Source organism: Anser brachyrhynchus (assembly GCF_964034855.1).
Source record: "Anser brachyrhynchus genome assembly, chromosome: 9".
NCBI lineage: Eukaryota > Metazoa > Chordata > Aves > Anseriformes > Anatidae > Anser > Anser brachyrhynchus.
In genome coordinates this window covers 12,414,259-12,441,769 of record NC_137703.1, presented here as the reverse complement: position 1 = coordinate 12,441,769, position 27,511 = coordinate 12,414,259, and the positions used below count along the sequence as shown (strand labels likewise).

Here is a 27,511-nt window from a genome sequence, read left to right as displayed (position 1 = left end):
CTGATAAGGATGACACTACATGAGAGATGTTTTCTGAAAAGAACTTTCCCAGACACAAAATCCTGTAAACCAAGTTCATGGAAAAAATGTACGCGGTGGGAAGCCCTATCCTAAGAAGCCAGGATTTTCAAGGTTGGCTTTTCTAAAGGTCTCGTAAATCCAGTCTTCAATTCTCTTGATACATGAACTTTCCAGTACGCGTATAGGCACATTATAACTCCTCTGTAATATTATTATTTAATGCCCAGCTTCTGTCATTTCTTTGCCGTGAGGACCAGCAGGGACAACCTGTGCGTGGGTCTGGCAAAGCCCCCACAGCTGTAGCAATGCTGCACTGGAGGAGCTGGGAGCCGTGGGCTCCAGAGGAGGGGTCTTGCCAGTGCAGTCAGGGTTTCAAATGTGTCTTTAGTTGTGATGGCCAGCTACTGAGTGAGGGCCCGAGCAGATGTGTCCTGGTAGCAACTTTGCTGTGGACTAAGGAGCTGTGAACTGGAGCAGAAAGCGTTTCTTGTACCATTGCTCCCAAGGCGGGGAGTTGGGCAAGTACTTGCTTGTCTAGATGAGACTGCGTTACGTGTCTTCTCTCGGTGTGCCTGAATAAACAGCTTCAGAGCTGGGCGACAGCACCAGGCTCTGAGTGTCACTGGAAGCAGGCAGATGGGCCCGCTCGTAATGCCTGACCCCAGGGGCACTCCAACAGCAGCAGTGGCAGGGGGAGCTGGCTCCCTGTGGAGGTGGTCTGCCACACTTGTCCTCAGAAAATCTCCGTTATTAAGCCTCCCAGCGTTTCCCTGTGAGACGGATGGATTAGCTGTGCACTCTTAAATGAGGAAAGGGGCCTGCCAGTTGCTCACATGTCATGCAATAGGTCGGGGATGAACCAAGAGCATATCCTGGTTGAACATAGAAGATGCACCAGCATTGAAGTACAAGTTCCAGTGTTGGCTTCATATCGGCAGCCACCTGCTGAAGGCGCAGGAGACGAGATGCCCCAAGGCCTGCTGGCTGGGGAGCTCACCCACCTCCAGGCCCCTTGGCACAGCGGTGAGCTGTTGCCCTCTAAGCATGGGTCATGTCTCAGGCAAAGCATTTGCTGCCTGTTCTGGATTAATAACCTCAATTACCGGGGCACCGTGGGTCAGAACTTCCCAGCGCTGACTGTATTATGGCTCTTTAATCTGCTTTTCTCTCGCATGATCTCCGAGCCTGGAGGGATCAGCAGACGGGGAGATCTCCTGCCTTCCTGCTCGCTTTTCGCTTGTGAGAGGCTGGAGACACTGGTCAGATGGGGAGCAGCGAGCAGAGCTGGCACCTCTGGAAGGTGCTTCTGCCACTCCCAGGTGTGAAGGACAACGTGTCAATGTCTGGGGCTTGTGCTGGACTTCAGCTACCTGCAAGAAATTGGAACCCCTCTCCCCATGGGGGTCTGGCAGTCAGGTGTGATCGGCTAGGGAAGGGCTGGGGGGATCCTGCCTTCTGAGTTCTCTCATCTGGGTAAAGGTGATCCAGCTGAAGTCATGAACTTGTATTTTGAAGATGTTCCCCCCACTGAGGGGTTCCTTCAAAGAAAACAGGTCAGGTCTCATGAGTGGGGAAACTATCAGAGGAGGAAGAGACATCTGCGGTCCAGCGCGGTCCTAACTGGTCTTGAAGAGCAAGGGGATGGAGAGGAGACAGTTTGCCAAGCAGAACAAAATCACTTGGAGAAAGGAAAGCAGAACTGAGCAGGAAGGAGTTGTAGAAGGATCTCCTGATACTGAGTGTCTGGCGAGCTGACAGCAGTATAAAGTGGGGGGTGCAGGGTAATGCACCCATGGATGAAACACATCTATTCATGGTCATTAATGGTAGGGGTTGCTACTGGGGCCGTTTCCTCTTTGGTAGAAGATCTCAGAGATGCTGTGGATCTGTCTGAAAGTGCTAGCTCAGCAGAAGCAAGCAGAAATTACTGGGAAAGGTACGGAGCAAATGGGAGCTCTCATTGCACTGCAGTAGACATCCCTGGTACGCTCGCACCTCGAATACTGCGTACAGCTCTAGTTATCCTTCTCAAGCAAACAATAAATAAAAAGGAACAGAGCCAGAAAAGATGCAGGGAACAGTGACAAGGTCAGCAGAGCATATGGAATAGCTGCTGCCCGGGGAGAGATGAGACAGATTAGGCATTTTCAGCGTCTTCAGAAATGAAACAATTGAGAAGGGAAATACAGCGGAGGCGTCTAAAGCCATGACTGTCATGGAGAACATGAAATTACCATTTCACAGTATAACTACTAAGGTGAGCATTAAATGGAGCTTCCGAGAAGTGGTTTTAAACTAATGAAAGCTTCTCCCGGTGCATGATTAACCTGTAGAACTTCTTGCCAAAAGACAGGGAGGAGACCAGCAGTATTACTGGCTTCAAAAACCAATTATAAAAATTTGTTGCGGTGAAATCGATCAAGGGTTTTTAAATGCATTGTGAGACATCCCGTGGATGAGGAAATCGCAGAGCTGCAGGGCACTGGCAGTGGGTGGACAGAACAATGTTTGGCTGCCCCTTTCTTGCTCTGTTTTCCAGAGCATCTGTTCCAAGCCAGTGGCACTACTACCAAAATATGTCTGGAGAAGTCTTAAAAGTTCCAGTTTCTGAGGAAGCGTCCCTGTGCTGAAAAATATCCCAAACAACCACTTTTCACTAACTCTGATTCAAGATATTTGATACATACAACACTAAATTTCTTTCTAATGTCTGGAAACGCAAATACTACGTTGAGCTTTTTGTATGTCTGAGGATAAACCTATTAAACCTATTAAATGATTAAGCCTATGGGACATCTTTATTTACCTGAATCTGCTTTGGCGAGCTGAGAGAAGGCTGAGGTTTTATCAGGCAAGTCTCCCCACCAGCAGCTGGAGTAAGTGGGTTGTTCACATGCGTTCATGTGAGCTTTGCTTTCTGAGCACGGAAAGGCAACTAAGAAATTGGTCTTTCTCATCAGATGTATGAAATCAAGCTGTCTTTTTTTTTTCTCATCTTCCATTTGCTGTCAGAAGGTGTGTGTGTGATATACTTTTTCCCTGGTAGTTTCCAGCAGAATAGCTGCCATCTTTGCCTTATAATGGGCACTGGTCAGGAAGAGGCTCACTGAATCACCAGACCGAGCAATGACAGGAGATTCCTTCCTTACACAAATCGTCCTGTGGCCTTCAGTAAACCCCTGAACTTTTGCTGCAGTTCCCCACCAGCTCTGGGATGTGTGCTCTGCACCTCGGTGGAGCTGGGTGAGAGGAAGCTGTGTGTGGTTAGCATGGCTCTACAGCAAGCAAAGCTCTTGTGCTAGTGCTCTGCCTCACGAAGGAGGGACAAAGGACAGCAGGAATACTCAGAGCACCATGATGACAGCAGGATAAGCACTTGCACTGTAAAGGGATGTAATTTTTTAGCCTGTTCCTGAGCAGGTTTTGCTCAAATGGCTCCTGCAGAGAAAGATGCTGAGAAGAAGCAGTTATGTCTTCGCTGAGGAACATACACCAAAGGATCACAGATGGATCTATGGGGTGACGGTCGGGAAATGAGCCCCAGGTGCTCCCAGGGAGACGTGTAGGTTTACAAATGGGGGCAAGGTCTGAGGGCTGTATTGGTGCCAGCCTGAACAAAGCTGCCAGGGCTCATGGACCATTTCTCACCACATCCACCTGCGCTTGGCCAGGAAATATAATGAGGGCAAAGACTCGCAAAAATGACCTACTTGTGCAGGCTGTTTATCTGCGAACCAGTCATGGTGTTCAAAGGCCTGCAGGTAGTCAATATAGGTAAAAACAGAAGCAGAAGGGACCCAGCACCTTGAAAGATCAGCACCTGCCTTTCTGTGAGTACAAGGGGATTGCATTACCTGCCTAGTCTCGTCTGAGCTTTTGTTGACTTTCTTTTTGGGGCTTTACTAACTGATAAACTCCTGCACATTATGCTATTTTAATACCTAGCAAAGAGCCTTGTCTGCTAAATCACCTTATTTTTCTCTGATCGGAGCACAGTGTATTCCTCTTTTTAGTAGAAGGTATTAATTTAAATTCCATAATCCCAAACATATTCTCGTTTCTGTTCTGTGCTTCAGAAGGCCAATGGCATTTTAATTTAATAAGGGAGAAACACACATGACACTGTGTTCCCTGCAACTGTCTTCTGACCTCAATGAGTCTTTCCCAGCTTTCTTTATGTTTCAGCAAATGCAATCTCCGCTTTTATTGAAGAACTCTATTCTTTCTAATACCCAGCTTCTACCTGGCAAAACTTAAATATCTGTAACATTTTCACAGTAACTTTTTATACGTTATTTGCATTATTATTTAGTAATAAAGTCTGTCAGTGGAGCCTTAGCAAGATTTACGTCCCACTAAAAAAACTGTCTGAACATATGCTGACCTTTTGCAGAGAAATAAATTTTATTTTGGTTTGCTTTGGTTTTGGATTAAAATGAGTTAACTTATCTAGCAATATCTTGATTTATGTCAGCTCCCTTTGTCTTTCCAAGTTCCATAAGCTTTGTTTACTGGGAGAACACTTACCTAATTGGGTACATGGTATTACTGAGTGTTTTGTGGCATGTACACATTTGAGTCATGCATCACGGTTCCTAAAGAATCATCCTTTGCCTTTTTTATGCTTCCATTTTGCTGTTTAAGCTTACTTAAACCTACTTACTCAGTTTGAAAGAACGTGTGCTTGTTGCAGTCCTCGTGCCCCTCCTTTAGAAATGTCAAGGAACACTTGCTCGCTCTTTTCACCAGTTTGATTCTGCTCCCCTTTGCTGTTGTAAGTCAAGATCTGACCCCTTTGGAGCCTGCCTCACGCACAGGTGCTGGCAGATCAGAACCTATCAAGCCTGGCTCATCATCCTGGCTGGATGATGATGGAAACCCCTCAAGGAAATGGGGGTTACTTTGTTGATAGTTTTGCAGACTTCTCTGAGTAGTTTTTCCAAGAAGTGTTATTTTAATGAACAGAGGTCTCAAACTTCAGCTGCCTGTTGCATTCTAATTTGTTCTTCTTACAGACTTCTGTAGCTTGTCTAATACACATCTTTGCATGTCCGAGTGATAGCACCTACCTCTTCCTATGCTGCCTTAACATAGATAACACCTCAGTGCACCTCTCTCCTGGTACCCAGCACTGCACTTCAGCGTTGGCATCTCTAAATCAGAGCCCCCTCATTTACAGCTCCTCCCTGGCTGCTAAGCAAGGAGGGCACCTTGACTTCAGATCTCGCTGTGCTGTCCTTGATCTGCCAGATCCAGAATTGTTCTCGTCTCAAACACACTGCCGGGGCACTTGCAGAGACAGGGCTGTTGCTTTTTGTGCTATTACAGAAGTACCCGAGAACCACCGGTTGTGATTTAGGGCTTCACTGTGCAAGCTGCTTCTGGCCTTGTTTCAGAGGGGCTACAATTTTCCTCACTGATCAGGTACAGCAGAGAAATGAAAGCTATGGGTGGTGGGGAGAGGTAACAGCTGCAATCTCAGTTTGGTGTCAGCCCTGTTAGGCCCTGGCAGTGCTCCCCGAATGCTGTAGAGCAGGCATTGCTAAGGGTTTCGGCTGGAACAAAGATCCCGGGTAAGTGGGGACGTGCAGAGAGAAGGGTGGTTCTCTTTGGCTTTATTCTGTGACTTGGTAAGTTTGCCAGGTCCTGTGTAATTTTGTTTATTAATAACTAATCCCTGGGATCTGTGCTACTTTGCATCCTTTTAATGGTGCTGAGCTCTATGTTACTGGCTCTGCTTCTAGCTAAGTACTGTTTTCGCTGTACTAAGTAGGACGGACTGGAAAATAAGAGCTTCCATTTCATGAAACATTTAGCATTTTCATTTTTTGTCTTGTTTTCTTCATATTCTAGAGGAAAACTGAAACTGTGGGGGTGTTTACTAAGGGCATGAAAGACTGTGGTGCTCTCACAATCACTGGTTTTGCCACAAATTCTCAATAGCCTCTCCCAGTAGAACAATGTTTATCTTGCTATCCCTGGGACTGGTTCATGTGCCTTGGTACTTCGATCTCCATGTGTTTTATATCTTTTACTTTTCCAACTTAGTGGGATTCCCAGTGCTGCAGCCCAGGTGCTGACTGTGCCTCACTTTTTGTTTGGAGTTGAGGGGCATCCTGCCATGGGTTAACAACGCAGCCTCTGTCCCCACGTGCACAAAGAGTGTTATGTCCTAAGCGCAGCCCCCAGAAAAACTTCAGTGTTTTTTTTTGTTGGTTTTTTTTTTTTTTTTGAATTGCGATGTATTCAGGTGGAAGAGTTCATGGCAGAGGTTGTTGCGTACTGTTTCCCCTTTTCATGGAGGATGCTTCCCATGCAGGCTGTGTGGGGTGGGTTTTGCACTGAGTAGTTTCATAAATAAATCAGACAGCTCTCCAGAGAGCATCTTCCCCCAGGTGCCTGCCTGTGCCCAGGTACAACCTTGGTCTGTGCAGCTCAGAAACTGAGCTTGGAGTAAATCGAGCTGTGATGGGTTAAAAATAGAGAAAAGAGACCAAACGTTGAGATTGGGCAGAGTGCCCTCAGCCCCGCGCTGTCGCTGTAGGATCTGGAAGTGGAAGCGAGGATCTGTAAGTGGGGAAAAAAGGCTCCAGAAGTGGAAACAAGGACCCGTAAGCGAAAGGAGGCAGGCCCAGCCCTGCCTGCAGGCACGGCTGCTAGTGGTGCCCGAAGCCGAGAGGTGTGTCCTGGGCCCGGCCCAGCCACGGTGCGGGTCCCGTGCTCGGGGCCGAGCGGGGAGCCCCGGCCCGGCGCTGCCCGAGCCCAGCTCGGGGGCTCCCGGCGCGGCCCCGCTGCCGGCAGGGCCGGGGGGCGCCCCCCGTTCCCGGGCGGGTCCCGGGCGACTTCGGCAGGGAGCAGGGGAGGGCAGGAGGGGAAGGGGGGGTCCCGGCGGGGGCCGTGCCGGCAGGGGGCAGGGCTGGGAGCCGGCCGCTCGCGTTTCTAGGGCTTGACGTCCTTCCAGCTAGCCCGACCCCCTTCCCGGCACAGCCTGCCCTTCCCCGGCGGAGAAGTCCCGAGAAGTGGCGGCGGGCCCCCCCCTTCGTCCCCCTCCTCATCCCCCTCCTCATCCTCCCCCGGAGCCCGGGCGCGGCGGGGCCGCGGCGATGGGCCGGGAAGTTTGGGGCCGAGGGGGGCTCCCGGCGCCCCGCCGCTGAGAGCCGGCCGCTGCGGGGCCGGTCCCTTTTCCGAGCAGCGGGAGGGCGCCACAAAGTGAAATCCATGAGGATTCTCGGGCTTCTCCTGGAGAAAGGCTCGCATATGCTGCAGTGTCTCTGTGGAAGGCGCCTGAGATCCAGCAACAGCCCAGGTGGGGAGCGCGCGTCCTTGTCCCCGCCGCCCTCGGCTCCCAGTCCGGGCGCCGCTCGGCCTGGGCTGGCCCCGTTTCCCCTTCCTCCTCCTCCTCCTCCTTCTCCCACAGGTGCCCGGGCTCTGTCCGCGGTGCTGACCACAAAGCTTCGGCCCCGTCCCTATCCCGGTGCCTCCCCCGCGTTCCCCTCCTGACCTGGATCCCCCATCCCACCGGCAGCCCCCCCACGGGTCTCATTTCCCCCCGCAGAACCCTCTCCTCGGGAGCAGCCCTCATGTGTGCGTCCCCCACCCCATCGGGAACTCCCCACCCTAGGCGTTAACCCCTGCTCAGTTTAGGGGTGAGCTTCCTCAGGGGGCCCACAGCCCCACAAGACTCAGGTTTGGGGCTGGGCACGCTGTGAGGTCTCCCCGTACCCTTTGTTTGCAGTACCAATGTTTGCATGGAGGGTGGTGAACGTCTTGAGTGGGGATGCCCCTAGGAGCACAGGGAACCCCTGGCTGCTTCCGATGGGGGGTGGGGGGCTCCCAGCCTGTCGAGGAAGGAGCACTGCACGAGGATGGGGGCACAGTGGGGTGAAGGGCTGGAAGATGTGCTTGATCCTGAGCTGTAACTAAGTGGTGTTTGAAGAGGGGACTAAGTATACAAGCGCCTTGGTTTGGTGTGGTACTGCTCCCGAGTTTTAGGGTGATCCTACTGAAGTCCTTTAAGTGGTGTCTCTGCAGCTTCCTTTGTGCTGTGCGTGTTTCAAGAGTCTGACTTTCCCTTTCTACAACACCAGGTAAACAGTAATGGAAAGAAACTCCGTGTTATTATTATTATTATTTAAGATTTGTAGAAGTTATAGCACTGAGCCTGCTGCTTTGAGCTTGACTGGGTTTCAGTGCCTAGTTGGCTTTCTGCTAGATCTGCCTATTGAACCCTGACCATTGCAATCTTTGGGTACCGGATGCTTACAAGGATGTCTTTATAGTATCATTTTTTAATGCTTATGTTGTTTCCTTATGAGAGATCTTAGTCTCGTGAGAGAGAATTTTCCACACCTCCCGCGTAAGCACTCGCTGTTACTCATCGAAGAGACGGGCGGTGTTTGGGGAGCTGTTGCTGAGGTAGCCTCGATTCCCTTCTGGCCTAGCATTTGTGGTAGCCTCTAACTTCAGTACACCAGGAGCTGGATGTGGTGCCCTGACGGTTACCCTGTTGAGCTGGTTTGGCTTTTCTGATGGATCCCGTCCTAAGATGTGATTGATGGATATGTGGTGACTGAATCTTTCCTCATTTCTTCTGCTTTGGGTGATACTGGACGTTGTATAGTCTGTGTTTCATGATGCTGTGCTATAAAGAGGCCTATAAAAGCCCATGGGAACGCTCTCCTGTCACTACACCCAGCTGGCCTTGTTCTCCGGGTACTAGGCCCGAACCACCACAAGGCCACCAACAGACCGCTCCAGGTGTGCCGTGTTGCTTTGAATCGGGCTGCTCAAATATGTTTCCTCTTCCTGGCTGCATTTGTTCCCCCTTCCATTGGGGTTGGACTTTACGTTTTTAAAAAATATGAAAATGTGGGGGGGGGGGGGGGAAGGAAGAAAGCTGCTGCTTACGATGAGGTCACTGGCTGGGCCTGCTGGAGGAGAGATCTCCTTGCTACTGCTTCATAGAGTCAGCATGCCTCAGGAAATAGGTACATACTCCTGCAACAGCCCTTAAACGTGTGGCATTGTGCCTAGTGGGACCACACCCATCAGAGATATCAACCAACATAAGAATGATAAATTACAGGAGAGGAAGGACCATGGAATCACAGACTAGAGCAGCAATGGCATGAAGTGCTGTGAGCTACTTCCATGCCCTTGATCATCTTGTCTGAGCAGTTGTACTGATAGCCAGGTGGTTATGCCAAACTGTTTGGCCTTTTGTGCACTAAGGTTACCCAACAGATTGATCAAGACCTTCAGCCTCCTCCTACCTACGTTTTCTTTCATGAAAACAAGTCATAAGGATATAAACGCGTGCTTAAAGTCAGATTCATACTTGTGTGTGGTGCTGACTCAGAGCCCTAGACCACTCCTGACTGACAGAAACTAAGGCATAATACTTCAAAGAAAAACAGCAAAACACTGAAGGTGGTTGTAGAGTGCTGTGCAGCTCTGTTGTGATGCTAGCAGAAATCTTAGCGAGATTTTTGTTACCACTATGCTAAGACACCCCACCTCCACTCTTAGCTATCTCTAGGCTGCTGTTTTTGTATGCTTCGCTTCTGAGGTCTGCTGCCACTTGTCTCAGTCTGTGCAGGGGCAGACTTCTCTGGTTGTTGGAGCAGCACCTTGCAAAATGTGGTTTAATGGGTCCCTAAGGTACCACGACAGTGCAAGTAATTCATAGCAGTACAGAACAAGAGATTTATTCCTAATCCCTTGTGGATTTCTTTGCAAGTATTTTGGCACAGCGATGTCCTGTCTCATCTTCCATGCACATCACTTGTTATCTCAGTTTCACAACTCGTGAGCTGACTGATTGTATTGCACGTGCAGAGTTATTTCCCTTCTGGATGATATCATAATTAATTTTGTTGAATCTTTATTTCTTGGTTAATTTATTTTCTCTGCTAATAAATTTCCCCATTTGCTTGGGATGTGCGGTTTGCCAGAATCACTTTTGCTTTTAGCTTCGAAGTCAAAATAATGAAATAGATTGCTACAATGCGAAGGGTGAGATAAACATCTGATGACCATTGAATTAGAGATATAACTGTCACTGTAGTTATGAAAAAACATTGCAGATGGCCAGTACCTGGTTTGCAGGGACTTGATGTAAAAAAAGCATGTACTAACTACACTAGTAGGAGCATGAAAACTTCTGCTGGTGAGTATTTTAGTCTTCGTCTGTAAGACTTAGTATTTGGCTGTTCATGGGGTTCTGTCTCTTGCCTGTTCTGCCCTAGGCTCCTGTGTAGACTCCCCTCTGGGTGCATTATTGCTAAAACCACAGATATTTCTCACGTTGTCTCATCAACCAGAATGAACGCATCTAGCAGCAACGTTTTCAGCCTTGTTTTTAGTAGTAGAGGCCTGGCTGTGTCCAGAGACTGATCTATTTTCAAACCTCTGGGTAAAAAGTACCTCTCGGTTTAAATCCCTTTTCTGCAAATCAATGCCTTCAGTAGAAATTAAGATCATATTGAAAGTAACCCCTGAACTTGGCCTCACTGGGACTCTAACACTGGTAAAATTTGGAGATGCTCCTGGAAATGTGCTGATTGATGCTGGCTTTATGGCAGATTAAAATGCTGTCTGGCACAGAGTGTCTTTATATTTCTCCATGCATCACAACACTAAGCCTGATATTTGGGGCAATAGCAATGAGCATTCTGTCTAGGTAGGCAAGGTCAGATTGTGGCTCTGCTATTAGCCTGTCTGTTACTCTCCGTACACATCTCTGCATTTGTCCTGAGACTATTTGGGGCACTGCCATAATGTGCCTGCACTTGCAGGTGCAAATGGACTCACACACATAAGATGTAAAATTGCATATTCAAGATTAACGTTTGGCTTACAAGCAAAACCGATGTGCCTTGTTTTGCTTGGCATTCCTTGCTTGGCTTGTGCAGTGATCTGTGCATTTGTGTACACTTATGTACGCCAGTTCTGGAAATTTTTCCCACTGCTGTTTATTCAGGTAGACAGCAAGTTAGGTGTAGGACATACACTGTGCCCTCAGCTTCGTTAGTGGAAGTAATAGTGAGCTGGAGGCAGGAGCTGGTCACGGGGCTGAGAAGCGATGCCGTTGCACTGGGGGTTATCGGCATCGTTTCATTCCTGCGCCAGCTCCCTTACCTGCCGCTGTTCAAAGTGTGTCAGCGTCCCTGCGTGCATTCTGCTCAGGCTCCCCCATCCCATTGTGTGTCTTTGGGAAACTAATGTGTACTGACCAGTGGAAATTAAGTGCATGTGCTGTTGCAGGGTAATTCCTGTTGTTGACACTCATACGCTAGCTGAAATAATACCTTTGTCTGATTTAGTTTAATTCATCTGGGAGATGAATTAAGCAAAACTATGAAAATTCTTTTTTATTTTGTAATAGGAGCACTCCTCTAGGGTATTATTCAAGAATAGCTATAGCATTTTAAATCCCCGCTTTCCTTTATTCTGAAGTAACCTTCCCGTGTAGACATATGCTGAGTATCTCTCCTGGAAGCTGTGGTGCTGGGGTACCTCTGGCCTGTCTGAGCTAGAAGTGATGGCTTTGATAGAGTTCTTATTTGGTGAAATAGCTTGGCTTCTATCATGCAGAAGTTCGGAGATTTACAATGATTTTAAAGATTATACGTATAACTTTTTCTAAGTGTTCACAGCCAGGTAAGTGTAGCTATGTGAAGGAAAGTCTTCAATTTCATGCAGGGCTTTATGGTTCACTTTGCGATAAAATTTTTCAGAAATCTTCAAATGGGGGGCTGGAGGCTTCCTGGGTGTGAGGTGCGTGGCTGGCAGCCAGGTGGCTGGGCTCCAGAGCTGGGAGCCTGGAACTGGCAGGTCTTCAGCGGGTCTTCTGGGTCTGAAACTTCTCTGGGTCCTACCAGAGCACCACTGATACTGAATATTCGTGAAATGCTTTTCTTCTGGTGAACGAACAGCTGCAGGCAAAGTAAGCTTCATCTGAATTTTCTTAAGCAGCTGGAATCAGGATGAGAGGCAATCTGAAGCAGAGGTTGGCTGGTTTGTGGCACTTGTCATCGGGAGTTTTACAGGGTTCTGCAAAGGAGGGAAGTTTCACTCTCTCCACCTCCCAAGCTAAACCAAGGGTAGAGTTTAAACACTACGGGCAATTGTAACACGCTGTAAACTTTAAGTCCATGTGGGAAATGTTAACCAAGAATTTTGTGAAGGATTTTTCCTACTTTTCCATTGGTTTTCCTGAATAACTGCATACACAAAGTTCTGTCTTCTGTGTTACTGTTTTTCCAATGTGAAAGTAACAAAATAATCCACGTTCATAAGCAGATGCTTAAAGCGGCTGACTTTCAGAGCAGAAGCTTTCAACATAAGAGCTGTGTGAAGATCATGAGGTCACGTCCACTCCAAGACCAAGGAGTTTTTCCGGACCTGGGTCTCAGTTCAGCGAACTGTTTAAGTGCACTTTTAACTCTACGCATGCACCTAATCCCATTTTTAAGGTGATCATGTGCTTAGCAGAGTCATTGCTTTAGATGAGTGGCTTTCAACCTTTTCTAACAGGCATCACCCCTAAAATTCTTCCTGTTTATCCAACTAATTTGACATTACTGGTGGTAGGCTTATTTTCTGTTTTTTTTTTTTGCTGGCCATTTTGGAGGTATTCACGAACAGTTTGCAAAGCCCTGTTCCTTAAAGAAACTGAAATCCCATGGCTTTGTTTGTGAGAACGACCTGCTGCTCGTTTACTTAATTTTGTTCCCAAATCAGTTCACTTCTCTTCGCACAGCCCTTTCTGTTGCTTACCAGAAGGAAACTATTCCTTTTTTACTGGTCGAACTGCTGCTCGTCGTAGATGTTTAAAGCCAGGTGGTAGAGATATCATCAACAGTTCAGCAGGCTTTGGGAGCGAAATGAGATTGCTTATGAGATGGTAGTACACAGGGCTTTCAATTGTATGAAGAGATGTTTGCTTAAAAGGCCTCTAAATAGATTCTGCCCCTCGGAGGAAAAGAGATGTGTAACATTTAATAATAAAAATAGCGTTTCTTCCCTTAGCCTGAAATGGCATGGAAGGAGGTAATCATGTTTTGTACGGCGAAGCATTTTTCTAAATGGCATGTTTGTGCCTTTCGAGTATTGTGGCTGCGATTGGCTGCCGGGCCCATTTGCATGTGCTCAATTGCGGTCCTGGAGATCTGTGACAGCAAGCCAGCAACGCCAGGCTCAGCTGGGAGCATGGAAGCTGCTGCTAATTTAGTGATGAGCCACCCACAGGCCCAGCGTGAGTCATTAGCATTGTTTTGTTTTCCACATTCGGCACTGAATGCTTCCAGGATCCAAGCTGGGGATTATCTCTGGAGTTGTATTTATTCCCTCAAAGCTTTGTTTGTTTCAGATAAGAGGGAAAAATTCCATTCTGCAACCCATGCAATAATTAATTGTTTCCTTATTAGTGTCCTCTTCCCGCTTTAATGTGCGTTCACAGCCGTTTGGTCACTTGAAAACTCACTCGTGCGTGGCACCGCGATCGCGCTGCTCCATCCTCGTTGCGTTGCCTCGTGCACCGAGGGGACGGGCGGGCAGCAGCAAGCACGGCGAGGCGAGGCAGCTTGGCTCCGTCAGAGCTGAGATGGACGGTTACTGCCCTCTGTTCTTGTATGTGCCCCGGTACTTCCCCAGCAAGTCTTTTTCTTAAGCGACAGCAGTGCATGGGAGCAGCTGGGGCATCCCGTTTGTTCCAGGTCAGGAGTCTGACCTGAGGCTGTATCCCCAGGTGGCAGGCCTGGTCCCCTCTTGCTGAGATTGCTGGTGCTCCTGGAAACAGGACGAGGGCTTGAAAGAACAAGAAAATCCCCTGCCCCTTGCTGTTTTGATGACAAATCCAATCACTTTGGTCCCAATTTTTAGCCTGTCTTCCACACTGTCTTCTCAAACAGGCTTCTGTGGCGTGCCGGGGACCAGGCAATTGTGCCTGGGACACCCGGGCAGGATACAAAGGAAGCGTCCAGGAGCAGGAAAATGGGTCTGTGTGGGCATACGAAAACATAGAAAAGTGTTTTGAACGCAAAATTTGGATGCACACTGGGTGGGGAAGACATGGGCAGTGTGGGAGGGAAACACGAACATGGGGGTAGAATGAGGGACCCTCTCGCCAAGGGAGAGGGATGGAGAAGGGGGGGGCTCTTAATGAAACTGGCTGTAGAAAATCTGACTGAAAATGTTGTGCTGTCTTTGTGAGTAGAAGTGCCCAATGTTCTGCCTTAGTCTAGGGAAGTTTCAGGATGGGGGAGTGTGCTGGGGGGACCCCAGGTGTGCAAGAAGGGAGGGACAGGCTACAGCAGCCTTCCCTATGGGGCATGGGGTGGAGCTGGCCGTGCTTAAACAGAGCTTTTGAACTGGAAAAGCAGAAGGACCAGAAGTGTCTGATACTCCCCCGGTGATGATGCTCAAGCATCTCAGTGTTGGTATATCTAGAAATGACTGCTGGAAAGGAGCTGCCAAGTCCTCTCCGTTGCAAATTCCTTCTCAAGTTATGCATTTCCTCTTTTGTTGAAATGTGAAATGAAAACCAAACCAAACCGAACAATCACTGGTAGCCCGATGGGACCAGACAGCCAACGTGCTGTTAGTGTTTGTCTGAATTCCTGTGACTTACTGTTGCCATTGCTTACCTTCTCCCATGGTGGTTTTTTGCTGGCGGAGACAGCAGCTTTTCCTTTCTGTGTGGGCAGCCCTGACTCTCTGGTCTCTCACAGGGGCTTGCAGGCCATCATCCTTCAGAAGCAAAATCCAGCAGCAGCCAGAGCGTGTTTTAAGTGTGCCTGGCTCTATGCAGAATTGCAGCGGTGAAATTCATGTGCAGACCCTGACGTTTTGGGGACAGCCCCCCATGTCCCAGCGCACCGTGCTTCCTTACCTGCTTCCTAAGTTTAGAGGCAGCTCCCCAGCATCGCAGTCGGTGTGGTGCTAGGGCTGGAGGCACTCTTACGCGCTGCTTTTGAAAGGCTGATTTCCCCTGGCATTTTTGTTCTGTGTAAGCAGGGTATAATCTTTGTGAATATTTGGTTGGCTGATCAGACAAATTTGTATCTAAATATTCAGGCATGGCTCGACTTCCTGCTGCTGGGCTCCGGCGTTCCTCTCGGATGACTGGGGTTTATCTTTTATGGATAAGACAGAAACTCGGTGTGCTTTTTCCTCTGCTTCAGAATTGCTGGAGTTTGTGTGATGAATCCTTTCCTGTTCTTACCCTTAACCTGGAGAGGCAGTTCTGGGGACAGGATTCATGTCTCTCAGCTGCTTGCAGGCTGCTCAGCAAGGGAAATGCTCCTTCCCTGCCTCCGCCTGGCCTGGTAAATGGCTGACACACATCTTGCAACGTCTCTGGGGAGATCTGTTACTGCCCTGCAGCTCATTCACAGCACCTCACCCAAGAGGTGACATGACTTGTTTATTTTTCAGGGTTGGCTTGTTGGTGGTTTCTTCTTTTTTTCTTTTTTTTTCCCCCTTTGGTTGATGTTAGGAAAGGTGAGTTAGAACAATGGGATTTCTTCAGATGACATGTCAAGCGTGAATAAAAAGTACAGTTAAGTGGGAGCACGTCCTTTTCTGGTGAAACACTTCTGTGAATTAATTTCACTCCTGTTGGGCATTCCTGGATGCTGAGAGCCTCCCTTCTCTGTACACACAGCCCATGTCCTTTGGGTCGACACTTCCCTGTCTAGCACACTGGCTGGCAAGCCCCCAGGGAGGGATCCTCCAGCCTCCTGGAGAAGGCCAGGAAACATGGTTTTGATGATAGAAGTCCAGAGAGAGAAATGCTGAGCCCAGAGCATGCTGGAAAGGCAGGTGCGTGTCTGCCTCCCATCCAGAAGAGGGAAGGCTGTGTACAACCCCCTTTCACCTGGAGGTGCCTCCTCTGTTTCTCTCCTGGCCCCCTACTCACTCGGGTGAGCTCCACATCTGGTGCCAATTTCAACCTGGTGCAAATTTCAGCCACCAGCCTTCGCTGCTTCTATGCTCCCAGGCTGTGGAGGGGGAAACCAGCACAGAGCTGGGGAGGAGAGAAAGGTAGTGCGCCTCTATTATTTATGGGAATGTTCACTTGGCTGGTAAAACATCACTGCGTTTAAACACTGGAAGGATGTGCTTGCTACTGAATAAGCACGTTGCACCACTCACTGCCAAGGGACGGTCTTCTGTTGTAGCACTTCTGTAATCTCTCTTTAAGCCTTGAGACCAGGAGCAAGCATGCCCTACTCCCTGTTTCGGCTTTGCTTTATCCACAGCACTGCTGTGTTATAGAACCAGATCGTCACTGGGTTTGATATATGCTGGAAAGCATTATTTGGCAAAAAAAAAGAAGCCCATTTGAAAAAAGCCAGCAAAAAACCTATATGGAGTCAGCATCAATTAACAGAAAAACATGAGAGCAATTAAAATGGGCCAGAATGAAGTGTCCATCTCTCCCAGTAGTATTCTTTCTCCATCCACATTAAACAGATAGAAAAAAAAGTGAGAAAACAGCAATAGGGCATGTTCCCCAAATGTTCTCCCAGCTGCTATTTTCAGCTTAGGAAGTTTTCTGAGCCAGTCATGGTTCAGTGTATTTCGAGATTGTCAGTGGATTTCTCTTCCATGCGCTTGACCAGGCTCCCCTTGAGTTCACATACATCTTTAACATCCTAGTGTCCTGTGGAAAGGGTTTCCCCAGCTCCGCTACCTGATGCACAAAGACGTCTCTCCCTTCCCTCATTTTGCACATGGTTCCTGCTGGCTTGGTTCGACGCCTCCCTGAGACCAGGTACTGAGTGAGCTGGTGCAAAACTGGTCCTGTCCTCTTCTCCCGGCACTTGTGATTTCATGCACCTGAGACATATCCCTCCTGAGCCGTCCGTCTTGCAGTCTGAAGTGTCTTTGCTACCTTTCTTTAAACCATTCCCAGTTCTGGTAAGTCTTTGTTGCAACGGAAGGAGCACAGCAACTTGCACAAACCATAGCTTGAGCATTGCAGAGGTAAAGGGGAAAAATGAACTGAAACCTCCTCTTGTGCTTCTCTCTGGCGAGCTGTGGTGAGGGTGGGCTGCCGTGGCCCAGAGGAGCAGCTGATGGGAGACAGCGGGGAGCTGCTGCCCCTCCTGCCCTTCCTGGTGCAGATCTCTGCAGCCCATCTCGACCTGGGCTTCCCCCACAGCCAGGCTGAGCAACCAGAGTGTCTGGGCACAGCCAAGCTCCTGCAGCACGCATCTCCTGCATGGTGAGACGAGCTGAAGCTTAAAGCCCTCTGATCATATCAGTGAGATGTCCACGGAGTGCTGGGGAAGGCAGGGAGATGTGCTCAGCCTGACGTTTAGGCTGTGGGTGTCCGCGTGTAACCACCCCGGGTGGCAGCGCCCCTCCTTCTGTCTGTCCCGTCTGTACAGCACAGACAGTAACACCCTTTGTGAGGCGGTTGTGGGACCAGCTCGGGCCACTGCAGAACTCTAGATTTCAAAGTGGTTTGATATTACTCCAAGTCTGGACACTGGAACTGGGGAAATGGGTTTGGATTTTAAGTATTTAGCAGAAAACACACTGTGAGAATTTTAGAGTACGGATGCGATTCCTCATTCATGCTTGGAAACTCGTTTGAGACGCCAGCCATTCACTAAGCTCCCGTTAAAAGCCCATGCATTATACATTTCTCGCAGAAAAGTATTTAAGGCTCAGTAGGAATGCAGCTTACCAGGGAGGTTCGGAGGAACAGATGCAGGCCGTTGCTTTCCAAGGGTTAAGCGTGACCAGGGTTAGAAGGTGGCCGGCGAGCAGCCGGGGTCGTGCAGTGGTGGGTGTGTGGGTACACACCGCCTTGCCCTTCCGCCTCTCCAAAAAAGCCTTGCTCAGGGAAGGTGTCTGACGCTGAATCCACAACAGCACTCATTTTAAAGTGCTCAGTTATATTTTCTGCGCGAAGGCAGAGACATTCATGGCACTAAATATTAATGGCAGTGTTTCAGGAGGTAGATTTCATAGAAAAGAGGGTTTGGGTTGAGGCTTGCTTATCGGCTCTGCATCACCTGCAGCAGTGTGCTAGTGCACGGGCGAAGTGGGCTGTGACCTCAATCAGCTAGTTCATTTTAAGCCCATGCTTAAGTGATTTGCTAAAACTGTGCTTATTCAGAGAAGGGAAGCTGACTGTGTTTTCCTTGCTCCAGCTAGGTGAATTACAACATGTGATTTTAAAGATGAAAGGGCAAATTACACTTCTGAACAATAATTTAAATTTCCATAAAGAATGTTAGTAGCAGTCAGGATGTCAGATGGTAGATAGTCGTGTTTGTACTTGGGTAACAGCCCCTTCAAAGTTACTTGAGACATTCTTTCGTGCATTTACATTTTTATCTCTGATTTTTTAAGATGAGAGGAGTTCATTAAACCCAAGTCGTTTTATGGCTTGTGTCAATAGAAAACGTTCTGTGAAATGTTCAGAAGGAATTGGTTACAGAAGCGTGGGGAAGATGGGGAAGAGATTGTTTTCGTGTCGTGTTCCCTGTAGTCTTCGTCCTCTTGCTTTTTGATGACTAAACTGTTCTGTATTTGAAATTAAGAACTGTTGATTGGAAACTCTTGCAAAAGTAAGACAAATGAGGCTTGATTTTGAAAAATGCATTCCTAATTGTTTGCCTAATTCGTGTGTGCAATTAGCATGATTGCCACTGGAAGTGGCCATCTGAGAGCAGTTTTGGAGATTTCTCTCTTTTTCTGCTCTGTTTTCTCTGTCTCCTTCTTAAGGCACCAGCTTCTGTGATGTCTAAATATTACCCGTGGAAGTTTAACGTGGTAATATGTTTATTGATCTCTGTTCATCTCTTACCTCTCAACTTTCAGACGTTTGTTGAAAGCCTGGAGCTGATTATTCCCTTCTGCTTCCTTCTCAAGTCCACTTGGCGCGATGTAGGAGAGGTTCTTTCATCTAAGGGGGTGATCTTGCAGTTCAGAGACTCAGATCCCGCTGGAGTCTATGGATTCTCAAATGGCCAGAGTAATATTTAAGCACTCTCCAGGCACGCATAAAGGATTACGACACTCATCTGTCAAATCTCTTGCTCCCTCCTGAGGAGATCTGTGCATGCGGGGGACATTTACTGGTGTCAAGGTGGCATTTTTGTTTTGTCTGAAATGTGATAAATTGAAAAGGAAAGATGGAAGAACCTCCTGAGCGTTCTCTTCAGAGAGGCTGAGAAACCTGCTTTAGGTTAGGGATTTGTGGGTCATGTTCAGTCTTTGGATGGACCTGGAGGTTGTTCTCATGGGGTCACGGTACCGGGGCTGCAATTCCTCAGTGCTTCCGACATCTGTGATCTGTGTGCATGTACTCTTGTTCCCTCCCTCTTCTACATCTGGGTGAGAAGCCAGAGCAGGAAACTAACGTTTTTTCTTTTTTAATTATCTTTAAGGCTAATTTTCAGTCAAATCAGTAATTCTAGTTGAGTCGTTATGGGGCCACACAAGTGCTGCTGCTGTCAGGAGGGGAAGGGGCAGGAAAGGTGCAGTGGGAGGCAGAGGAACGGGTCATATGGCCCCCAGCGGCAGCTGCCCACGCTTAACTGGGATGGAGGCAGTGGGATACACACCCCTCCTGGTGACATTCACATTGCATTCATTGCTCCTGAAATGTTCTCCATCCGGAGATACAGGGAAGTCCCTGCTAAAGGCTCGGTGCCTCTCCTCTTGTGGGATGTGACTCAGAGCTCTAGGTGCAGAGGTGGGAGAGCCACGGTTGGCAGCGCTGAAGGAGACAAACATCCCCTGGCTCATTAATCCCGGGGTGGAGAGCACGCCGCCTGATTGCTTATTGGCTGTGGCCTTTCATTAAGGGTAAACTTAATTTTCCCATATCGACAGCTGCCTGATGGAGGGGCCGTGCTATGTGGCAGGCACTGAAGCGCTGAAGGCAAACACCCAGATAAAGCCATATGTCAGGAATTATACCAGCAGTGTGATTCCTTCTTTTCTTCTCCTCCACACTCTCTCTCCTTTTTGAGAAGAAACCATCTCTGTGGATGAGGTGTTAGACGTGCCAGTCCTGGCCACTTCGCTAGCTAGGAAATGCTGGGATGTTAACGTGCTTCGAGTGGGACAGCTGCTTCTTGCTGCTCCTTGCTCATTCCTGGCCTAGGTTGGGACTGATTTAATTACAGAAATGTGTTACCACTGCCAAAGAGTCCTCTGAGCCAAACAAAAACCTTTGTTTTCTTCCTGCCCAGTCCTTCTGATCCATCCCAAAGCACACACGTTTATTGTGCTATGAGGAAAAACATTGGAAAGAATCAGGCAGAGCACATTTTGCCGGGGAGCATCCATTTCTGCTGGCCCCAGCAGCGCTCTTCCCACGCCCCGGCCTCTCCATCAGCACAGCTCCCTCGAGCACCTCCCCTCCTCGTTCTGAGAGCTGCTCCAGCCCCTTCCAAACATAATTATACATATGAAAAAATAAACTTGTTCTTATTCGGCACCTGATAAAATGGTGACTCAGGCATTTTCATTTCGCATTGCAAATGCAAGTCCTCTCGCACTCTGAGTGCTCGCCAGCACGCAGCCTGAATCTTAAAAGGAGCTGTGTCTGCCCACTGGAAGGGCAGATACAATGGGTACAAGGCTTTCATGGGTAACTTCATTGGACCCCAGGATTAAGCAAACCGAGGCCACTTACCTGCCTCTGCACTTGCCCTTGCCATGTAGTTATCTCAGCAAGACCCTGACCCACACATACCAATGGGCTGTGGAGGTTTTGTCTTCATTTATCCATTCCTGATAGGTAGGATAAATATCCTGCCCTTGATATCAGCCTGCAACAAAGGGTTTTTGGCAGACAGGCCCTGCTGAGGGGGTCAGTGTTCTGCCAGCTGTGCAGGAGAGCAAAGCACCAGGGGGTGTGCAGGGGATCGCAGCAAGTGCTGAGACTCTCAGCCCCTTGCTTCACCCACCGGGCAGCGCTTGTGCAGTGCCACCAGGCCTTGGCAGGAGGTGGCAGAGCCCAAGGCATGGGAGGGCTGACGAGCTTCCACAGTCCTGGGGCATCTCCTGAGCAGGGGGACTCCACTCAGTCCTGGCACTGCAAGTTCGTGCAGCAAGGAGAGATGGCACAGAAAGCAGAGGAGCAGCAGGGAGAGGTCTTGGAGCAGGCACTTTCTGGCTTGTCCCCGCAGACAGACTCATCCAGCCTTCTGGGGGATTTGCTTTAGCCAAACGTGCACAAGACTCGTTTGGCTTCCCGTAGGGCTGCCCACGTGCTGCTGGTGGCCTGCTGACGCACAGGCAGGCAGGCTGGACCCACAGGAGAGAAAGAGAGGAGTGAACCTGGCCAACCTGGCAGCTAGGAGCCCTCTGGCCAGCCGGGCGTTCAAGGCACATAGTGGAGCAAGGACGCCTGGTCGGGTTTGGGATGGCCCTTGTGAACGTGGTGCTGACCTCCTGTTCCTATTACAGAGATATTTCTGTGCTGTGTCAGGACATCGCTGCTGTGCAGGCTGGAAGCAAGGTGCTTGCTGAAAGGCATAAATCTTCCTAACCAGTTTCAATTGAGTTATTTTTAAGCTCGGGGCAGGCAGTGCTATGAATCCCATCCCATTAGGGCAGGAGGAGAGGCAGCCAGCTAGACAGGCTCTCTGGAGCACAATCCCCTCTTCCTCCCATCCTTGTGCCGAGCAAGGAAATTCTCTGGGCTGTGACAGGGTGACAGGGTCTGCCACCAGAGCAACGCTGCCCTGTCCCTGCCAGGCTTTGTGAGGGGGACTTAAAAGTCCTTGCAGTAAGCTGGGTACATATGCCGTGTTGTTTGATTTTGGTTTAGAATTAAGAATTCAGAATTATTTAGAATTACGTAAACGCTGTTTTGTTGTATACATCTAGAGCAGCCATAGCTGTGGCAGTATTTGTACAGAACAGGTGCTGCGTTAAGAAAAGAGGCAGCAGATGTACAGATATATGGTTTTGCCCTTGCTTCTACCTGCAGGACCCCGAGGACTTTACTGGAATCAACTATTTGTTATATGCACTCATATAATTCAGGAACCAGAGGCAGCAAGAGGCAAAACCAAAGTCTTCCTGCTTCTCCTCCTCCTTGTGCCCACCCTGGCCCCAAACCCAGCAGCTCCCGGCAGCTTTTCCCAGGAATACACCGAGCTGAACCCAGACCCGGGGCTCGTCCCTCCTTCTCCAAGCATTTACACTGACATCGAATGCTGATGGAGCTGAGTAAAGAGGGACCCCACAGGGGAAGGGCTGTAACATCTCTGAACACGAGCCAGAATCCTTTAATCATAAGGAAATAATCCACTAAGTAATTTGAGGCCGTCAGTCTGCAGGGCATGGGGGCTGCCTTCTGGCTTTGCTCCCAGAGTCAAAAAGTTCTCTGGAAACTGCTGCCCTAGGGAAGGAAGCGGAGGGGAAAGCTGCTAGAAAAAGACATTTGGATTTGGGCTTTTACTTTTTCCCACAAGAACATAGCTTGCCCAGTGAAGAAAAAATAAAAGCCTTGTTTTGGTCTCTCTTTTTGTTGGGGGAAAAGTTGTTCCACGTTGTGAGTAACGCCTCATGATGATGTTTTTGTCTGTGCTGTAATATTCATAGAGTGAAGCACAATGGGGAACTGGAAAGAGCATTTTTATGTAATTTGTGATACCTGTTAAAGTGCTTTGCATGCTTATCTCAATGAAGCACTTGAACTCCGTGCTGTTTCTGCTTTTTGTGGCACCGTGCAAAAAGCTGCGTAATGAGTGGAGTGAAATAAATGACATTTGGGGAGCAGAGATGCTGATGGGGGGTAATCCACTGCGAATTCCCGAGGGTCGGGGAGCAGGAGCCCATCGAGCCACCTTGGAAGAGTGCCCTGTCAGTGCGGGGCCGATCCCCAGCGTGTCCTGGTACATTTCCATAGCGGAGCAGGGAATCGTGCCACGAGGCCGCCCGATCGACCGCCTGCCCACGGCTCGCCCCGAGCTCCTGCAGCTGCTGCTGCGCTCCTCCCAGCTGCAACCTGGGTGTGATCAGGGCAGGAGCAGCCACGGCTTTGAAACGTTTGGTGCTGTGTGTTACAGGGCTGCTTGTGCTCGGTGCTCGCCAGCCTTAACTGGAGGTGTGCCTGCCACAGCTGGAACATGAGTCCAAAGGATGCAGGACTTTGCTGTCTGCTTTCCAAAGCGCTCACCGCTCTTCCTACCTTCTTAATTTTCCATCGCCTGCACGTTACCGGTCCTTTCTAAAGGCCAGGAAAAATAAGCCCACCTTCCAGTTGCTCTCTGCTGCGCCTGCTGGCACCGCACCGGCCTCGTGTGGGCATCGCTGTGAATGTCACCGCCACTGGCACCCGGCAGCTGCTGGCAGGGGGAGCTGCTTGCTGCGGAAGCAGGGAAGCACCGGTGCCGCTCGCTGCCCAGATGCTCTCCAGGAGCTTACGTTTAACTAAGGGGCAAGCTCCCCGCCTGCCCTGCAGCGTGGGTATCCGGGCTCGTTTCAGGCAGGTGCTGCTCTGCTGGGTGTTTGTGCTCTCTAAGAGGTCTGCGAGTGCTGGTGGCTGTGTTTGTGCAGCTGCGCTTCAAAGGCCGTGCATCAGGCCCTGTTAGTGCGCAGAGCTGACAGCTTCATTAAGTTAATTATGCCCAGGGCCTTCCCTTCACCAGGTGCAATGAGGAGGCACAGCATCCCCTGGATGCCACCCCGTGGCTGCTGAGCTGGGGAGCTGCAGGGGGTTGTCCTCTGCCCCTACAGCCTGGGGCTGGGGAGGGGGCTGCTGCCCTCACCTGCAGAGCCAAATGCCAGGAAGGTGAAGTTGGGCTCCTAGGAGCACGTTTTGGTGCTCAAACAAGTCAGTTCTTATGCTGTAGGGACAGGAACTGCTCCTCAGCCTTCCCAAACCTTCCTCCCTCCGTCAGCAGCCAAATCCCCAGAGCAGCAGCAGCCCTGGCAGGGATAAAAGCGCCACGCGCTCTGCAGCATGTTGGTGACAGGGTGGCAGGGACGGATTAACCCTCAGCGGCAGAACCGGCGCAGTGATCACAGCTGGTGGGTGGCTGAGAGCCCCCTCCCTTGGGGGACAGCCTGAAAATGGGCACGTGGCTCTGGGAGCTCCAAATAGCCCTGCTTAGAAGTCCCTTAACGTGTCCGCCAAGCCCAGCCTGCTTCACTTCTCTGCACTCCTCTCTTTGGACCCAGCACAGGAAGGCCTTTTCCACGCGGAGAGGAAAACGAAAGCGCTTCTGAGCCCGGTTTGCGATGCACGTGACATCTTTAGTGAAAATGAACATTTTTCCTGCAGCGTTTGCAGACATCTGCGTCCCAAGTGTAGTTAACGAGAGGGGGATTTCAACCCAGCACCTCCCACCGAGGAGCTTGGGAAACGCCTGCAGAAGTGCACCTCTGTGCCCTGCTCTTGGAGCCGTGCTCCTGTGCCCAGCAGGTTTCCAGCCAGCCTTTTCATTCATTAACAATGTTCCAGGGTAATGATAATTAATTACTCACGACGAGTCATTTTGGCTTTTCGGGGGCTGCCAGAAGGTGCCTGTGGGACCACGGGGAGGCAGCCAGGGAGGTGAGACCCGGGCTTGCTCCGTGCCAGCACCGCACTGGGTCGGAGCCTGAGCCAGAGTCCTGCTAGAGCACAAGGGGCTACGCTGCCTTCTGGTCATATCAGTGTAACAGGCATTGCTGAGCACCAGGAAAGCCAGAAGAACCCTATAAAATGGAACTGTCCCATAGAGCCCCTAACGACTTCCTCTGGCGTAAAAGCTAACGAGGTGCAGCACGGTGTTCTCAGGCTGTTTTATTCCCAATAAAGTTAACGCTCAAAACAAAATCTGCTGGAAAAATCGCAAGGAGCACCGGCCCGCTGAGGCCTTGCAGCATCCTGCCCGTACTTGTTACTTGCTGTGATCAATGGCACTGCAAAGGGCACGTCCCAGGGCAGGAAACGCCTCGGTGTACAAACAGGCTGTGCTGGGACGGCACACAGCACCTGGGAGAGAAAGCGGTGGTGCGTTAGAGATAATGGGCTCTCTGAGGGTGATTTTACTGGGCAAGGTAACCTCAAAGATTTATTTAAATAGGCCAGAGATGCGAGGGACTGCTCCGTCGTCCCTTTGTGATGTATGTGCTAGTCGGAGAGCAGCTGGCAGTGAAGTCCCAGCTTTTTCCAGCGTAAGTTCATTTCGGCTGTGGCTCTGCAGTACTTGTTCCGTGGCGAGCTAAAGCGATGTCCAGCAGAGACTGTGGAGAGAAATGGGCAGTCAGGCAGGAATATCTGCATTTGTGTCTCTTTTCTGTTTGTTTTCTGCAAATTTTGGAGATCTCCTCGAGAATAAATATTGAGTAAACCTGTTTCCAGAGAAGAAACTCAGAAGCTTTGCCCCCGTGATCTGATCTCAGTTGTTGCTGCAGTCAGGATGTGGGACCAAGTCTGTGGAAATTTCCTTTTCCCAAGCAAGCAACTAGCCGGTGCAGCACAAACTGATCTTTATTCCATTAAAATGGAATATAGCGCTGGATATTAATGCGGTGGTGGAAAGCTGTACGCAGCCTTTTTCCTACGTTAATTTCCTATTTTACAGGACAAATTACAAACGTCCGGCTTGCATGACTGGCAGAGCAAGAACCGCTGGAGGCAACATAAACAAATAGTGCTGAATAACAGAGCGAGCGGGGACTTGCACAGCTCGCAGACAAATGAACAAGCAATGCAGCAAAGGCCAAGCTAGTTAGCTAATGTTTTCCTTTGTAATCTGTGCGTCTGCACTGCCCTGCGGGTTGTAATACCCAGGACTGATGGGGCAGTGCTGCCTGGTGTCCTCTGCTGCTGGGTGATGTGCCCAGGGGCGCTCGCCAGATTTCGCTGGGTGTGTATTCTGGCAGCGGGGGTCTTAAGCTAAGCTTCGCTGTTTGTGTAGGATGACTGTGGTAAAAATGGGTGGTGAAGGAGCAGAAACTGTCTCCCCGCTGTAAATTTTGTGTGTGAGGCAACCGCAGGTCCAGACTATTTCAGGTGCCTCCTGCCTCTGAGCGAGCCCTGGGCTGCAGTGCCCGGGACCAGGCAGGAGGGGAGGAGCATGCAAGAAGCTTTCGTACCCCTCGTGGGGCAGAGAAAAGCACTGAAACCCTTATGGTCTCTGTGATCAGCTGTAAAACGTGGCCATGGTGATTAATGATGCCCACTCCAAAGCTCTGATGTGCTTCTGACTTGGCTGCTTGGGGCTTGCTTGAAAATTGGTGTCTCCCTTTGCCGGGCAATGCTCGCGGGGACGTGGCCGGGTGCTGCTGCACGCTGCTGGGGCTGTTCTGCCCTTGCTGGGTGGCTTTGCAGCAGGAGGGGAGGTGACCGCGGTGCGCGCTCAATGTTCTGCACTCTGGGGCAGAGCGAGCTCTGGGGAGGCGAGCGGGCGCCGCAGTGCAAGGTGCAGACCCGGCCCTTGGCGGCTGGCAGCGCTGCCTCACAGCTTGGGCTCGGGGTGAGCAGCACAGGGGCTGCACGGGCAGCTTGAATTAGTGCTGCACAACAGAGCTGGGCTGTCCCACAGTGCCGAACAGGACGGAGAGAAAAAGTGTAAACTCTGAGTCCAAAACCCCAACAGAAAGAAACGCTTTATTTCTAACTTGTTAAAAATCCATTGAATAAAGCGCACTGAATAAAAGAACAGTCAGGCGTCAGACTTACAGAGAAAAACATTTTCCTGGCTTTCAGGTCTTTGAGATTTTGTTTCCAATCTGATGCTATAAAATAGTGCAAATTCACTAAATATCCTGGTCAAAGCACGTGCAGATATCCAGCCTGGGGATGGTGAGACCGATCGCTTTGCTGGCCTGCAGCGCAGGGCACCTGGAGCTGCTCGTAGTTGGCAGGGGAAGCCTGGCTAAGCAGGACCCGGGGCTGTGACGTTGTGACAGCAGCAGCAGTGACCGCAGGCGGGCAGGAGGGCCACCAGCTCGCTGGAGAAGCTCTCTCCTAGGTAATCGCATCTGGGGGCTCGCCTCGCAGCCCTGGGGGAGCCCTCGGGGGGTGCAGCGTGTGCTGGCCAGCAGCAGGTGGCAGTGAGCTGCTGGCTGTCGCAGGGGATGTCACAGGGACAGCGGGTCCCCGGTCCCCCCTTCATCTCGCTGTGGGGACACAGGACAAAACCTAGCCTGAGAAAGGGCCTGGCTTTCCTGGGGAAGTCCCTGAGCCTCCCCCCCACACTTTGGCAGGCGCTGAGCATCTCTCTCTCTTGTCACCAATTTTAAGGGCGGGCGTATCTTCGGAATTTGAGCTGAAATCGTTTACTTGAAGTTTCTGTTCAACCAAAAACCTCCGGGTTTCAGGGTTTGAGTCAGGGAAGTTTATTTGGGGCGTGGTGAAGGTGCTGATCTGCCGCACGCAGCAAACAGGGGCTGCAGTGGTTGCTGCTGGGAAGCAGGGTGTGGAGCTGCCCTGCTCTGCTCTGCTAGCCTGGAGGGCTGGTGGAGGCCCCTCATTTTCCTCACTCCTCTTGAGCCCAGGCATTGAGAGGAG

At 50.1% G+C, this 27,511-nt stretch overlaps 1 protein-coding gene across 3 annotated transcripts in view; it reads left to right on the top strand.

The window, feature by feature from the left end:
- The window catches only part of FGF12 (fibroblast growth factor 12), a 227,647-nt gene that overhangs the window by 86,959 nt on the left and 113,177 nt on the right, over nt 1-27,511 (top strand). Inside the window, exon 1 of one of the 3 annotated variants that reach the window (XM_080604192.1) lies at nt 6,923-7,327. The exons of the other annotated variants lie outside the window; for them this stretch is intronic. Within the exon in view, the coding sequence (XP_080460318.1) occupies nt 7,240-7,327 (88 nt within the window). The 5' untranslated portion in view covers nt 6,923-7,239. Of the gene's footprint in view, nt 1-6,922; nt 7,328-27,511 lie in introns of those variants that run through there. 3 annotated transcript variants of the gene reach the window in all.